Below are 16,988 nucleotides of genomic sequence, written 5' to 3'. Positions count from 1 at the left end.
ACTGTGCACTCCTATCACAAATCTATAAAATGCAGTGAAATTAATGTTACAAAAATTATGCAATAAATATATATAAACAAATCATAAAATAAATGCATTGTGTATTTCAACACATTATGTTTCAGTGTATCATTAAAGTTTAATATTTATCATGTTAACCTTTTCTCATAAAATGGAAATGTCTTCAATATGCCTCTACACATCCCTAAATGTGAGCTGTTTGAATTAAGTGAACATATTAGTGCTTATGGGGGAAAAAAAGGAAATTTGATTTAGTATAGGAAGATATATATATAAGGTTTAAATTCAAGTAAGAGATCGGTAAGAATGTGAATGGCAGGCACGTTGCTTTTTTTTACTTTTTTTACCAAGGCTTTATGGGCTTCTACACAAATGAATCACAGAACTGTGTATTACCACACCAAATTCGTTGATGCCTGCAAGTCTAGCAACTGCTAATTAAGCTACAGGTTTCTTTTGTTAATGCAAAATAAATGTTTTTAAATAAAGTTAAATTCTGTTTAAAAAGCTTTGCTAAACTAATTCATGTTATACGACCTATTTTATCTCTTTACATAGGCTAAGAGAGTAAAGGAACTGATGGGAAAATGTATTTGCTGCAATCTGGATCTGAACTCGTGTGACTCTCATGAGCACCACGGCTCCAACAAAACTAATTTGTATTGTATAGTTCTAAGAATAGATTTGAACATCTAAGAATAATATTAATACCCACGTGGTATGCTGGATCGCCCCATTTCAGGAGTGGTGCACGGAGATGGGGTGGGTGGCGTCTTTTGAGGAAGTGTCATTTAGAATACTGGGTAACTTGGATTTGTTTGTTGGGAAATGGGGAACTATTTGTAGTTTTTGGAGGGCTCTCGGGGAGGGGCAGTGGAGAGAGAGGTATCGGTATAAATAAGTGTGATTATTTTATTATATATATATATATACACTATATTGCCAAAAGTATTCGCTCACCCATCCAAATAATTGAATTCAGGTGTTCCAATCACTTCCATGGCCACAGGTGTATAAAATGAAGCACCTAGGCATGCAAACTGCTTCTACAAACATTTGTGAAAGAATGGGCTGCTCTCAGGAGCTCAGTGAATTCCAGCATGGTACTGTGATAGGATGCCACCTGTGCAACAAGTCCAGTCGTGAAATTTCCTCGCTACTAAATATTCCACAGTCAACTGTCAGTGGTATTATAACAAAGTGGAAGCGATTGGGAATGACAGCAACTCAGCCACGAAGTGGTAGGCCACGTAAAATGACAGAGCGGGGTCAGCAGATGCTGAGGCGCATAATGCGCAGAGGTCGCCAACTTTCTGCAGAGTCAATCGCTACAGACCTCCAAAGTTCATGTGGCCTTCAGATTAGCTCAAGAACAGTGCGTAGAGAGCTTCATGGAATGGGTTTCCATGGCCGAGCAGCTGCATCCAAGCCATACATCACCAAGTGCAATGCAAAGCGTTGGATGCAGTGGTGTAAAGCACGCCGCCACTGGACTCTAGAACAGTGGAGACGCATTCTCTGGACTGACGAATCATGCTTCTCCATCTGGCAATCTGATGGACGAGTCTGGGTTAGGCGGTTGCCAGGAGAACAGTACTTGTCTGACTGCATTGTGCCAACTGTGAAGTTTGGTGGACGGGGGATTATGGTGTGGGGTTGTTTTTCAGGAGCTGGGCTTGGCCCCTTAGTTCCAGTGAAAGGAACTCTGAATGCTTCAGCATACCAAGAGATTTTGGACAATTCCATGCTCCCAACTTTGTGGGAACAGTTTGGGGATGGCCCCTTCCTGTTCCAACATGACTGCGCACCAGTGCACAAAGCAAGGTCCATAAAGACATGGATGAGCGAGTTTGGTGTGGAAGAACTTGACTGGCCTGCACAGAGTCCTGACCTCAACCCGATAGAGCACCTTTGGGATGAATTAGAGCGAAGACTGCGATCCAGGCCTTCTCGTCCAACATCAGTGTCTGACCTCACAAATGCGCTTCTGGAAGAATGGTCAAAAATTCCCATAAACACACTCCTAAACCTTGTGGAAAGCCTTCCCAGAAGAGTTGAAGCTGTTATAGCTGCAAAGGGTGGGCCGACGTCATATTAAACCCTATGGATTAAGAATGGGATGTCACTTAAGTTCATATGAGTCTAAAGGCAGATGAGCGAATACTTTTGGCAATATAGTGTATATATATATATATATATATATATATATATATATATATATATATATTTTTTTTTTTTTGTGTGTGTGTATATACTCATGTGTGACCACAGGAATGTTTGTTGAGGGTCAGGGTGGGGTTGGGGATTGGGAGGGGTAATAGTGGGGGTTAAATGTTGATTCTATGTATATATGTTCTGCTTTTATTTACTGTATGAATCAATAAAAAAAATTTAAATCACAAAATACCCATGTGGTATTATTCCACCATATGACTCGATTTTTTATCAGTGCTCCTATTACAGCATTATGTTACGCTATAAAGCTATTATTAAGGTTTATTAGGGTTGGGATCGACGCCATTTTCACGCATTGATAATCTGAAGATTTTCCAGATGATTAACGTTAACGTAACGTTTTCCCAATTAATATTGGGATTTTTTTCAGATATACACTGCCGGCTAAAAGTTTGGAATAATGTACAAATTTTGTGGTTTCGGAAGGAAATTGGTACTTTAATTCACCAAAGTGGCATTCAACTGATCACAAAGTATAGTCAGGACATTACTGATATAAAAACAGCACCATCACTATTTGAAAAAAGTCATTTTTTATCAAACCTAGACAGGCCCCATTTCCAGCAGTCATCACTCCAACATCTTATCCTTGAGTAATCATGCTAAATTGCTAATTTGGTACTAGAAAATCACTTGCCATTATATCAAACACACTTGAAAGCTATTTGGTTCATTAAATGAAGCTTAACATTGTCTTTGTCTTTGTGTTTGTTTTTGAGTTGCCACATTATTCAATAGACTGGCATGTCTTAAGGTCAATATTAAGTAAAAAATGGCAAAAAAGAAACAACTTTCTCTAGAGACTCTTCGGTCAATCATTGTTTTGAGAAATGAAGGCTATACAATGCTTGAAATTGCAAAAAACTGAAGATTTCATACTAAGGTGTACACTACAGTCTTCAAAGACAAAGGACAACTGGCTCTACAAGGACAGAAAGAAATGTGGAAGGCCAGATGTACAACTAAACAAGAGGATAAGTACATCAGAGTCTCTAGTTTGAGAAATAGATGCCTCACATGTCCTCAGCTGACAGCTTCATTGAATTATACCCGCTCAACACCAGTTTCATGTATACCAGTAAAGAGAAGACTCAGGGGTGCAGGCCTTGTGGGAAGAATTGCAAAGAAAAAGCCACTTTTGAAACAGAAAAGCAAAAAGAAAAGGTTAGAGTTGGCAAAGAAACACAGACATTGGACAACAGATAATTGGAAATTGAGCTTTTGTGGGATCAGCTAGACTGTAAGGTGCATGAGAAGTGCCCGACAAGACAGCTAGATCTATGGCAAATGCTACAGGAAGCGTGGGGTGAAATGTCACCTGAGTATCTGGACAAACTAACAGCTAGATTGACAAGGATCTGCAAAGCTGTCATTGCTGTACGTGGAGGATTTTTTTGATAAAAACTCTTTGAAGTAGTTTAAGTTCTGAAGTTTTTTCAAATTGTAATAGTAATATTTCACTTTATTAATGTCCTGACTATACACTGTGATCAGTTGAATGCCACTTTGGTGAATAAAAGTACCAATTTCTTTCCATAAGAGCAAAATCTGTACATTTTTCCAAACTTTTGGCTGCCAGTGAAAATACAGCACAATAGTCTTTGTCTTTTCAAATATATTTCTCAACACAACTTTGGTAAAGCGTGAGTGGCAGGGTAAATTAAAGGGGGTCACGCACCATGGCATGGCATGTTCTAAGATTTGAAACAATTATTTTGTACGAAGGTATGCACCCACCGCCAATGCTCAGCGTCAAATTTCTGCAGTGCTAAGGAGCACAATTCGCATAGTTTTCCATTAAATTTGACCCAAATCATTATCAAAGGACAATATTATTTACTCTAGCCATCGCTGGATAATATATTGTGCATATGTATCTTTCATATAGCCAACACTATGTATTTTCAGTTACACGCATGTCATTTTGTGGTTTGACAGTTTGAATGAAAGACCTATTCAAGGCTACATACATAGAAATTGCATAATAAACGTTGGCATTTCTAATCGTTCAGGTTGTGCAGTTACACCACTTTCATACACTAACCTGCAAACTCATCAACGTCACTTTGTTAATTCTTGAAGTAGTACAAAACTTAGTGAATTTGGACTGACATCTGCTGTTCCGCATCAGCTCGTCCTGTGTGTGATACCTGTACCTTTCCTATCTGCGACCGACTTCTGTCAAATGTTATATCATCCTCTTGTGGTCTCCCAAATCTATTACGGCAGACTGTTAAAGAGAAGGCCAACTGAGTGAATTGGAAAAATCGCAAATTAGGCTTCTAATTTAAATGTCAGCTAATTTTAATATATCGATGCCTCAAAAATATATCGATAAAATAATGTGCCAATCAATAATCGACACACTGATATATTATGACATCCCTACTATTTACATTTTATATACAATCCAGAGATGATCCTTTTGGACTGCTGATTAGATCTAAACGGTCTCAAATGACACTGTCAATGTCCAATGATGTTTAATCAGATCCGAACAATATGAATGCAAATGCCAAGTGTTGATATGCCAGGAAAGTCACTACACTGCATATAAAAACCACAAAAAAAAAAAAAAAAAAAAAAACTGTGCTAATTTTATGGCTCTGCAATGATCTTCCACACCTACTGAGTTGGTGTGTAAACAGAGACATGCATTTGCATCTGTAACCCATTTAATACATAAATCAAGCTCAGAGCAGCTGGATTCACATCAACAATTCCTTTAACATAAAGCAGTGCCATCTGTGCACTGCTTGTGTTTGTGCTGAGACTGAAATGAATGAATGCCATCATAGCCACAAGCGTGAGATGAAGCAGATGAGTAGCAGACAGCAGCAGTATCTGGACACCTGAGCTTAAAGGGTAAATTCACACTGTGTTTTTGTCTGAAAACTGCTGCATGTCTGTGCAATCTGGTACCCTTTGCATATGGGTAGTCAACATTAGTTATAATAATATAGTATATCATTTTAGGTGCTGTAACTGGTCACTAATACTTTTAAAGGTTAGATCCACCAAAATGTGAAAATTCTGTCATCATTTACTCACCCTCATGTCATTCAAAATGTGTATGACTTTCTTCCGTGAAACACAAAAGGAGAACTATGAACAATGTTGACGCTGCTCTTTTATATCCAATGAAAGTGAATGGTGACTGAGGCTGTCAGTCCTATATATTCTAATATCTCCTTTTGTGTTCCATGTAAATGGTGGAAGAATTAACATTTTTGGGTGAACTATCACATTAAATATATTTCAAAACATCTCTTTGCATTCACTAATTCCTTTTAAAATGGTGGTTTGGTGTGACAAATGCATTTTTAAAAAGTATTCTGTGTAGTCTTTAATACTTTTTTATTTAGTGTTATCATTGTATTGCATGCTTTTCCTGTCTCTTGCAATCTCTTTCTCTGCTCACAGACAACCCTTAAAACAATTAACAGAACCTGATGTCCTTGAAGTTTTCACACCCACGTCACTGTTGCCACTGTGAGTATGTGTCAGGGCACTGTGTGATTGAACACCCCCTGGAGGACACATGCACAAAGTTCCCCAAAATATGCCTGAATATTATGACTGTTCCACTTAAAACGAAGTTGAATCAGAGTGATTACCATGAAATTATGGAGTCCCATAGCAGCAAAACAGGGAAGTTATGAAAAATACTCAGTTTTACTAGATAGCTCCTATAGATGTGATGTGTGCATGTGATAAAAATGGGGACAAGTCAAGGCACACTGATAACAATCATAATCTAGTACTTCTATGTTATAGAGGTACTGTGTGATGCGTTACCATGACAGCTAGCCCAGGAAAAGATAACCTCATGTTAAAGTCAGGGCCTGTAGTTGCTCAGTTACAGGTGCTGCAAGTGATCCTTCAGGTGTTCAAGTCACACCAGCTGACCACTGTGTTCCTCAGGGATCAGTGCTTGAACCCCTTTTCTTCTCAATCTACACCACATCACTCGGACCGATAATTAAGGCACATGGCTTTTCCTACCACTGCTACACAGATGATACGCAGCGCTGCATGTTGTTCCAGCCTGATGACCCCACCACCTCTTCTCGTATCTCTACCTGCCTCTCAGAGATCTCTGCCTGGATGAAGAAACACCACCTTCAGCTCAACCTGGCCAAGACAGAACTCCTCCCAGCCAACCTATCTGTTAACCACAACCTCACTATTCATCTCGGTTCAAAAACACTAATGCCATTCAGGACAGCTCGGAACCTGGGAGTGATGGTAGATGACCAGCATAACTTCATTGCCCACATCTCATCAACCGCACAGTCTTGCATGTTCACGCTGTACAACATCAGGAAAATCAGACCTTTTCTGTCTGAGTATGCTGCACAGCTCCTGGTCCAAGCTCTGGTCATTTCAAGACTAGACTACTGTAATGCTCTGTTGGCCGACCTCCCAGCTAGCATGATTAAGCTACTGCAGATGGTCCAGAACGCAGCAGCACGTCTGGTCTTCAATCAGCCAAAGAGGGCTCGCATTACCCCATTCTTGATTTCAGTCCACTGGTTACCTTTAGCTTCCTGCATAAAATGTAAGGCTTTGACTCTGGCCTTCAGGACAGCCTGTGGAACAGGACCCTCTTAATTCAATTCACTTCTCTAGGTCTATGTCCCAGCTAGCTCTCTTTGGTCAATGAACGAGCAGCAAGTGGTCCCATTGCATAGAGGCACAAAGTTAATTTAATGATCATTCAATTTCTCTGTTCCTCTGTGGTGGAATGAGCTTCCAACCTCCACACAATCTGCTGATACCATCTCAGCATTCAAGAACCAGCTGAAAACGCATCTGTTCCAAGAGCACTTAACCAATCCACATTAAATGCACTTAAATAATATTTAACGATATTTAAAAAACAAAAAAAAAATCTTGTCTGTCACTTTCTTCTACGTAAGCTTCTATACTACTCCAGCCACTTTGAGAACTAAACTAAAATCACTTACAGCACCTTTAATCCATAGGCTGCACCCGAAAACGTGGGCAGCTGCCTTGCTGCCATATCAGTTAATGGCTTTACCGACATGCATTTTTGAATGAATGAAACTCTTAGGAAACTAGTCTCAGAACAGTTTGAAAAGCAATTTATTTCATCCTACCTCTGCATACAGCCTCGGAAGGCAGCATTTTCCAGTTTTCGGACACAGCCATCGAAAATGAGCCACTGTTTTTACCATAGTGACAATTCATACAACAGTGCTAGATAATGGTGCCTACTGTACCACAGATATTCAAATGTAGATACTGCATTCGGTTGCTCGGGATAGTCAACCAGGCACAGTTTAATAGCCCAGGTAACGGTTGAGAATATACACTCACTGAACACCTGTGCACCTAATTATTAATGCAATTATCTAATCAGCTAATCATGTGGCAGCAGCGCAATGCATAAAATCATGCAGATACAGGTCAGGAGCTTCAGTTAATGTTAACATCAACCATCAGAATGGGGAAAAAAATTTATCTCAGTGATTTCGACTGTGGCATGATTGTTGGTGCCAGACGGGCTCCTTTGAGTATTTCTGTAACTGCTGGGATTTTCACGCACAGCAGTCTCTAGGACACTCAGAATGGTGCCTAAACAAAAAACATCAAGTGAGCATCAGTTCTGCGGATGGAAACACTTTGTTGATGAGAGAGGTCAATGGAGAATGGCCAGACTGGTTCGAGCTGACAGAAATGCTACGATAACTCAGATAATCACTGTACAATTGTAGTGAGCAGAATAGCATCTCAGAATGCACATCACGTCAAACCTTGAGGCAGATGGGCTACAACAACAGAAGACCATGTCAGGCACTTTATTAGGACCATAGTGTTCCATAGTGATCAAAGTGTGAATTTTTCATCTACAATACTGTGGGATGTTTATGGTGACTCAAATCTTAAAAAGACACCAGAATGTTGCAGATCGCATCGCATAATACACTTTCTTTTGTTTACAGACGGCTCTTTACCTTTTCAATATGGCAGTAAGCCAACATATCACGGTCTAGAGGAACAGCTTCTAATATGGCATCTATGCATGTAAATCGATGGTGCCTACAGCATACCATAGCCATGGCAACAGTACTTACACAAGTACAGGACGCACAGCGTTGTTCATGTTGCCGTAAGCAGCGCGACCAAGCAACTCTCGAAAACAACTCTCAGCCAATGAAGCCGGATTCTCCTCTCCAGCCCTGATAGAGGAAGAGATAGAGAGAAACAGACAAATACTAGTTACATTTTTAACCAAAAACCAGCAGTGATGAGCATTTATTACTAATGGGTGATTAATTACTCCGACAACACATTTTGTTCACCCAAAAATGAGAATTCTGTCAACCTTTACTCACCCTCATATTGTTCCATACCCATTTGACTTCTTGTCCTCTGAGGAACAAAAAAGGAGATGTCAGACAGAATGACAGCCTTAGTCACCATTTGCTTTCAAAGTATGGAGAAAAAGATGAAAATGAAAGTGAATGGTGACTGAGACTTGTGTTCCACAGAAGAAAGTTATATGGGTTTGGAACAACATGAAGGTGAGTAAATGTTGACAGAATTGTAATTTTTGTCTGAACTATCCCTTTAAGTACTGTATACATTTTGGCAATATTGTTAATGCTGACAATCATACTATTTACATATACATTTATGCATTTAGCAGACCCTTTTATCCAAAGCAACTTACAGTGCATTCAATGTATACATTTTATCAGTTTGTGTGTTCCCTTGGAATCGAACCCATGATCCTGGCATTGCTAGTGACATGCTCTACCAGTTGAGTTACAGGAACCTCATTTTTATTAAAGCTTTTATTAAAGGTTTGTTGACTCTGACTCTGAAAGGTCAACTGCAACTGGCTGCAACTGCACACACACATGCACTAAACTCTAAGTAAACCATGTGTGATGCCTCACATAGCCTCTGCATTCCAATGTCAATTACACAAGTGTGTGTTAAATGATGCCTTAAGACCTGTGAGGAAGAAACTCAGCCGCCACCATACAGTGCATCTGGAAAGTATTCACAGCGCTTCACTTTTTCCACATTTTGTTATGTTACAGCCTTATTCCAAAATGGATTAAATTCATTATTTTCCTCAAAATTCTACAAACAATACCCTATAATGACAACGTGAAAGAAGTTTGTTTGAAATCTTTGCAAATTTATTAAAAAAAAAAAAAAAAAAAAAAAAATCACATGTACATAAGTATTCACAGCCTTTGCCATGACACTCAAAATTGAGCTCAGGTGCATCCTGTTTCCACTGATCATCCTTGAGATGTTTCTACAACTTGATTGGAGTCCACCTGTGGTAAATTCAGTTGATTGGACATGATTTGGAAAGGCACATACCTGTCTATATAAGGTCCCACAGTTAACAGTGCATGTCAGGGCACAAACCAAGCCATGAAGTCCAAGGAATTGTCTGTAGACCTCCAAGACAGGATTGTATCGAGGCACAGATCTGGGGAAGGGTACAGAAAAATTTCTGCAGCATTGAAGGTCCCAATAAGCACAGTGGCCTCCATCATCCGTAAATGGAAGAAGTTTGGAACCACCAGGACTCTTCCTAGAGCTGGCCGCCCGGCCAAACTGAGTGATCGGGGGAGAAGGGCCTTAGTCAGGGAGGTGACCAAGAACCCGATGGTCACTCTGACAGAGCTCCAGCGTTTCTCTGTGGAGAGAGGAGAACCTTCCAGAAGAACAACCATCTCTGCAGCACTCCACCAATCAGGCCTGTATGGTGGAGTGGCCAGACGGAAGCCACTCCTCAGTAAAAGGCACATGACAGCCCACCTGGAGTTTGCCAAAAGGCACCTGAAGGACTCTCAGACCATGAGAAACAAATATTGAACTCTTTGGCCTGAATGGCAAGTGTCATGTCTGGAGGAAACCAGGCACCGCTCATCACCTGGCCAATACCATCCCTACAGTGAAGCATGGTGGTGGCAGCATCACGCTGTGGGGATGTTTTTCAGCGGCAGGAACTGGGAGACTAGTCAGGATCGAGGGAAAGATGAATGCGGCAATGTACAGAGACATCCTTGATGAAAACCTGATCCATAGCGCTCTGGACCTCAGACTGGGGCGAAGGTTCATTTTACAACAGGACAACGACCCTAAGCACACAGCCAAGATAACAAAGGAGTGGCTACTGGACAACTCTGTGAATGTCCTTGAGTGGCCCAGCCAGAGCCCAGACTTAAACCCGATTGAACATCTCTGGAGAAATCTGACGATTGCTGTGCACCGACGATCCCCATCCAACCTGATGGAGCTTGTAGGTCCTGCAAAGAAGAATGGGAGAAACTGCCCAAAAATAGGTGTGACAAGCTTGTAGCATCATACTCAAAAAGACTTGAGGCTGTAATTGGTGCCAAAGGTGCTTCAACAAAGTATTGAGCAAAGGCTGTGAATACTTATGTACATGTGATTTTTTTTCGTTTTTTATTTTTAATACATTTGCAAAGATTTCAAACAAACTTCTTTCACGTTGTCATTATGGGGTATTGTTTGTAGAATTTTGAGGAAAATAATGAATTTAATCCATTTTGGAATAAGGCTGTAACATAAAATGTGGAAAAAGTGAAGCGCTATGAATACTTTCCGGATGCACTGTACACACACACGGACGTGCGCACACACACACACTTTTCCCCTCTCAGCTCACGGACTGCCTCTGAAAAGCAATTAACAGAATCTGACGACCTTGAAAAGCTGAAACAACTGCACAAGTATGCACACACACACACACAATTCAGCTGCCTGTGTGTTTTTGTATTGGAGCCAATAATAGTCTCATATCTAACCTGTTCAGAGTGCTATGAAATACAGCACAGCAACAGCACACAGTGGCTGTGCAGTATGTTTGTGCTGGAATACTAGCATACTATTTACTAAATACTTTGCAGTAAATATTATTTAAATAGTATGTAACAATAAATATTTTAAAGGGATAGTTCACCCAAAAATGAATGTTCTCTCCATTTACTCAGTCATGCCATCCACAATGTGGATGACTTTCTTTCTTCTGTAGAACTCAAACAAAGATTCTTAGAAGGATATTTAAGCAATGTAGGTCCATACAATGCAAGTGAATGGTGACCAGAATTTTGAATCTCCAAAAATCACATAATTTGTTACATTTATATAGCGCTTTTCTAGACATTTAAAGTGCTTTACATAGTATAGGAAGATTCTCACCAACCACCACCAGTGTGTAGCATCTACCTGGATGATGCGACGGCAGCCATAGTGCACCAGAACACACACCAACTACTGATGGAGAGGAGAGTACAATGATGTTGCCAATTCATATATATAGGGGAAGCCATGATGAATAGAGGTCAATGGGCAGATTTGGCCAAGAAGAGAAGTGCCCTGGGATTTTTAATGACCACAAAGAATCAGGAACTCAGTTTAACGTCTCATCCGAAAGATAGGTTTATTTTTTACACAAATCTATTGATTGTCTTCAGAAAACATTCATTGATTGACTGGAGTCGTGTGGATTACTTTTATGCTGCCTAAATAAGCCTTTTGGACCGTTAAACAGCCAGCAGTGTCATGGCACCCATTCGCTTTCATTGTATGGACATACAGAGCTGAAATGTGCTTATAAAAATCTTCATTTCGGTTCTGCTGAAGAAGGAAAGACATCTGGGATGGATTAAAGGTGAGTAAATCATGAGAGAATTATCATTTTTGGGTGAAATAACCCTTTAAGGTGAAAAAATGTCAGCTGTGACATTTGCAGGTCAGATGTCATTACTGACCAGCTCACACCTGTCAATCAAAAGCAGCCCAGGTTTGTGTTTGCAACCTAAATCAGCAATCGATCCACCTGATCGGATTTCAGTTCCTGATTATAGAGTGGATGGGAGCGATTGATGTTTCCATACTCGCAAACACAAACAGCTAATTACGCTTCAATATTCTGTGCACACAGGTGCCCTTATCTGAGACACATTCATGGGTTATTCTCTCACACAAACACACACATCCTCAAAGGAATCAGATATCCTTGATTGCCCTCCAAATATGGACCCCCCACTCCAGTCTTATCAAGAAAATCTCCCTTCCTCCTTCCCTTTATTCCCTTGTCGTTATCTCTCTGTGCTTGGTGGTATTCTTTTGTGCTTGGTATAGAACAAAATAACATTTAGTGCAAAATTGGCAACAAATATCACCTTGAAAAAGGAAACATTCAAATGATTTCCTCTTCTTGAGTGTGTGTGTACCTCTCAGAGTCCTCATTGTCTTGCATGTTGAACAGCATGGAGGGAATGAGTTTATCCATGTGTTGAGGCTCCCAGATGATTGCTTGCAGTTCATCATTCACAGTTTTTCTGACGACACCCTGCAGACCTTTAATACCAGCCACACGGATCCTACAGCAGGAAAACGCATGGTAAACACACAAAATAAACATACTCATTAAACCACGGGTTCCGGAAGTTAACTTCAGAGATCAATTAAATATGTTTTTGAGACTGTTAAAATGATGTAACACAGTTAATGCACTGAATTTCAATTATGTATGCCTCATTTTGTCTGTGTGATTTCTAAAGACAGGTCAGAATATAAGATTCCTACAAATTTTGATGAGTGAATTTCATGAATTTTCCAAGTGCTAAGGATTTTTCTGTATAAGGATAAATAAAAAAATAAAAAAATACTTTTATACAGATTGTCCATACAAAGAACAATGTCGAGACAATAAATTATTTTAGAGCAAAGCAAAATTAGAAAAATGTATATTCACTTTCCATTACTTTTTAATATTTGATTAATTCCCATGATTTTTCCGGGCTTAGAAATCACAACTTTTAAGCTCACTGATATGATTTTTAAAAATAATTTTAAATAGATTGTCCATGAAATGCTATGGTATACACTTTATTTTATATATATATATATATATATATATATATATATACACACACACACACACACACACACACATATATACATTCACCGACCACTTTATTAGGTACATTTACTTATTAGGTATATCTACTTATTTGTGCGATTATCTAATCAGCCAATTGTGTGGCAGCAGTGTAATGTATAAAATCATGCAAATATGGGTCAGGAGCTTCAGTTAATGTTCACATAAACTATCAGAATGGGGAAAAAATTTGATCTCAGTGATTTAGACTGTGGCATGATTGTTGGTGCCAGAAGGGCTGGTTTGAGTATTTCTGTAACTGCTGATCTCCTGGGATTTTCACACACATCAGTCTCTAGTGTGTATAGAGAATGGTGCGAAAAACAACCAATGAGTGGCAGTTCTGTGGACGAAAATGCCTTGTTGATGAGAGAGGTCAATGGAGAATGGCCAGACTGGTTCGAGCTGACAGAAAGTCTACGGTAACACAGATAACCACTCTGTACAATTGTAGTTAGCAGAATAGCATCTCAGAATGCTTGTCGAATCTGGAGGCAGATGGGCTGCAATAGACCACGTTGGGTTCCACTTCTGTCAGCCAAGAACAGAAAACTGAGGCTGCAGTAGGCCATTTGAGTAGCAGAAAACCAGATTTGTCAGACCAGGCGATGCTCTTCCAATCATCTACCGTCCAGTTTTGGTGCACTGCAGCCTCAGTTGCCTGTTCTAAGCTGACAGTAGTGGTACCCGGAGGGGTCTTCTGCTGCTGTAGCCCATCTGCCTAAATGTTCGATGTGTTGTATATTCAGAAAATATTTTCTGCAAAGCACAGTTGTAACACGTGTTTATTTGGGTTACTGTAACCTTGCTGTCATCTTAGACCAGTCTGGCCATTCTCCTCTGACCTCTGTCATTAACAAGCCGTTTTCACCCACAGAACTGCCGCTCGCTGCTGCACATTATTCACCATCCTCTCAGCACTCTAGAGATTGCTGTGCGTGAAAATCCCAGGAGATCAGCAGTTACAGAAATACTCAATCCAGCCCGTCTGGCACCAACAATCATGCCACGGTCTAAACTAAGATCAAATTTTTCCCCATTCTGATGGTTGATGTGAACATTAACTGATGCTCCTTACCCATATCTGCATGATTTTATACATTACACTGCTGTAATAAGTAGGTGTACCTAATAAAGTGGCCGGTGTGTGTGTGTGTGTGTGTATATAAGTATACCAACAGTGTGCAGCATCCACTGCATATATACACAGTATATATGCCAAAGTATGTGTGTGTGTGTGTGTATATATATATATATATATACAGGTGCATCTCAATAAATTAGAATGTCGTGGAAAAGTTCATTCATTTCAGTAATTCAACTCAAATTGTGAAACTCGTGTATTAAATAAATTCAATGCACACAGACTGAAGTAGTTTAACTCTTTGGTTCTTTTAATTGTGATGATTTTGGCTCACATTTAACAAAAACCCACCAATTCACTCTCTCAACAAATTAGAATATGGTGACATGCCAATCAGCTAATCAACTCAAAACACCTGCAAAGGTTTCCTGAGCCTTCAAAATGGTCTCTCAGTTTGGTTCACTAGGCTACACAATCATGGGGAAGACTGCTGATCTGACAGTTGTCCAGAAGACAATCATTGACACCCTTCACAAGGAGAGTAAGCCACAAACATTCATTGCCAAAGAAGCTGGCTGTTCACAGAGTGCTTTATCCAAGCATGTTAACAGAAAGTTGAGTGGAAGGGAAAAGTGTGGAAGAAAAAGATGCACAACCAACCGAGAGAATCGCAGCCTTATGAGGATTGTCAAGCAGAATCGATTCAAGAATTTGGGTGAAGGCATCAAGAGCCACCACACACAGATGTGTCAAGGAATTTGGCTACAGTTGTCGTATTCCTCTTGTTAAGCCACTCCTGAACCACAGACAACGTCAGAGGCGTCTTACCTGGACTAAGGAGAAGAAGAACTGGACTGTTGCCCAGTGGTCCAAAGTCCTCTTTTCAGATGAGAGCAAGTTTTGTATTTCATTTGGAAACCAAGGTCCTAGAGTCTGGAGGAAGGGTGGAGAAGCTCATAGCCCAAGTTGCTTGAAGTCCAGTGTTAAGTTTCCACAGTCTGTGATGATTTGGGGTGCAATGTCATCTGCTGGTGTTGGTCCATTGTGTCTTTTGAAAACCAAAGTCACTGCACCCGTTTACCAAGAAATTTTGGGGCACTTCATGCTTCCTTCTGCTGACCAGCTTTTTAAAGATGCTGATTTCATTTTCCAGCAGGATTTGGCACCTGCCCACACTGCCAAAAGCACCAAAAGTTGGTTAAATGACCATGGTGTTGGTGTGCTTGACTGGCCAGCAAACTCACCAGACCTGAACCCCATAGAAAATCTATGGGGTATTGTCAAGAGGAAAATGAGAAACAAGAGACCAAAAAATGCAGATGAGCTGAAGGCCACTGTCAAAGAAACCTGGGCTTCCATACCACCTCAGCAGTGCCACAAACTGATCACCTCCATGCCACGCCGAACTGAAGCAGTAATTAAAGCAAAAGGAGCCCCTACCAAGTATTGAGTACATATACAGTAAATGAACATACTTTCCAGAAGGCCAACAATTCACTAAAAATGTTTTTTTTATTGGTCTTATGATGTATTCTAATTTTTTGAGATAGTGAATTGGTGGGTTTTTGTTAAATGTGAGCCAAAATCATCACAATTAAAAGAACCAAACACTTAAACTACTTCAGTCTGTGTGTATTGAATTTATTTAATACACGAGTTTCACAATTTGAGTTGAATTACTGAAATAAATGAACTTTTCCATGACATTCTAATTTATTGAGATGCACCTGTATATATATATATATATATATATATATATATATATAAAATGGAACCTCATTACAAAAGTATTGTAATGTATAAAAGTTTTTGGCAGTTGTGAAAAATGTTATACAGTGAGGATGTTTTCAAAAATAATGCCATGAATAATTTTTTATCGATTAATACAAAGTGCAGTAAACATAAAAAATCCTAAATCAATATCAGGTGTGACCACATTTTGCATTTAGAACAGCACCTAGATTCTCCTAGATTACACTTGCGCACAGTTTTTCAAGGTTGTTGGCAGACAGGTTATTCCATCTTGCCACAGTTCTACTGTATGTATTTAGGCTGTCTCACTTGCTTATGTCTCTTCATGTGATCCCAGACTGACTCAATGATGTTGAGATCTGGGCTCTGTGGGGGCCATCATACCATCTGTTGCAGGACTCCTTGTTCTATTTCTATTCTATTTGCGAAAGGAATGTTTGTAAATCTAAAATTGATATTTCCTATTGACACACTAAAGCAGAATATATAAAAAAAACATCTAATGTGCATTAGAATTTTGCTCAGTACTACATACAGTATATAAAAATACAGTATATACACTGTATTTGAAGTATATATTTTATATTACATATATTATAATTTACATGACTTTTTACTTTAAAATTTCCAGGTTTTCTATGACCATGGGAAGTCTTATATTAAGAGCAACGCCACAGGTGCCAATGTTAAGAGCAAGTTTTACTAAGGAAATCTCAAGATAAAAGTAAGGCGGAGTTGACCTCGTTGCTATGGATGACATCACGTTTTATGAGCGCACTCTTTCAAATCACCCACAGTGATTGGTAGACAGGGAAACGCGATTTGTCAGCGAAGACAGACTGGATGGATGGATGGATGTTTTTCCAGTTGACGAACATTTTATCATCCTTTGTTGGCACAATGATGTAGCCTACAATAAAACATTAAATA

General features: G+C 39.6%; 1 protein-coding gene across 4 annotated transcripts in view; it reads right to left on the bottom strand.

Moving 5' to 3' along the window:
- LOC127443126 (protein EFR3 homolog A-like) overlaps window positions 1–16,988 on the bottom strand; it is a 95,959-nt gene that overhangs the window by 39,021 nt on the left and 39,950 nt on the right. For all 4 annotated transcript variants that reach the window (XM_051701650.1, XM_051701651.1, XM_051701652.1 and 1 more), the window contains 2 exons: window positions 12,513–12,662; window positions 8,358–8,462 (listed from right to left, as the gene is read on the bottom strand). In XM_051701650.1, the coding sequence (XP_051557610.1) occupies window positions 8,358–8,462; window positions 12,513–12,662 (255 nt within the window). The remainder of the gene's footprint in view (window positions 1–8,357; window positions 8,463–12,512; window positions 12,663–16,988) is intronic.

Source organism: Myxocyprinus asiaticus, chromosome 6 (assembly GCF_019703515.2).
Source record: "Myxocyprinus asiaticus isolate MX2 ecotype Aquarium Trade chromosome 6, UBuf_Myxa_2, whole genome shotgun sequence".
NCBI classification, from domain to species: Eukaryota; Metazoa; Chordata; class Actinopteri; order Cypriniformes; family Catostomidae; genus Myxocyprinus; species Myxocyprinus asiaticus.
Note: the sequence above shows the minus strand (reverse complement) of the source record. Positions and strands in the feature narration are given on the sequence as shown.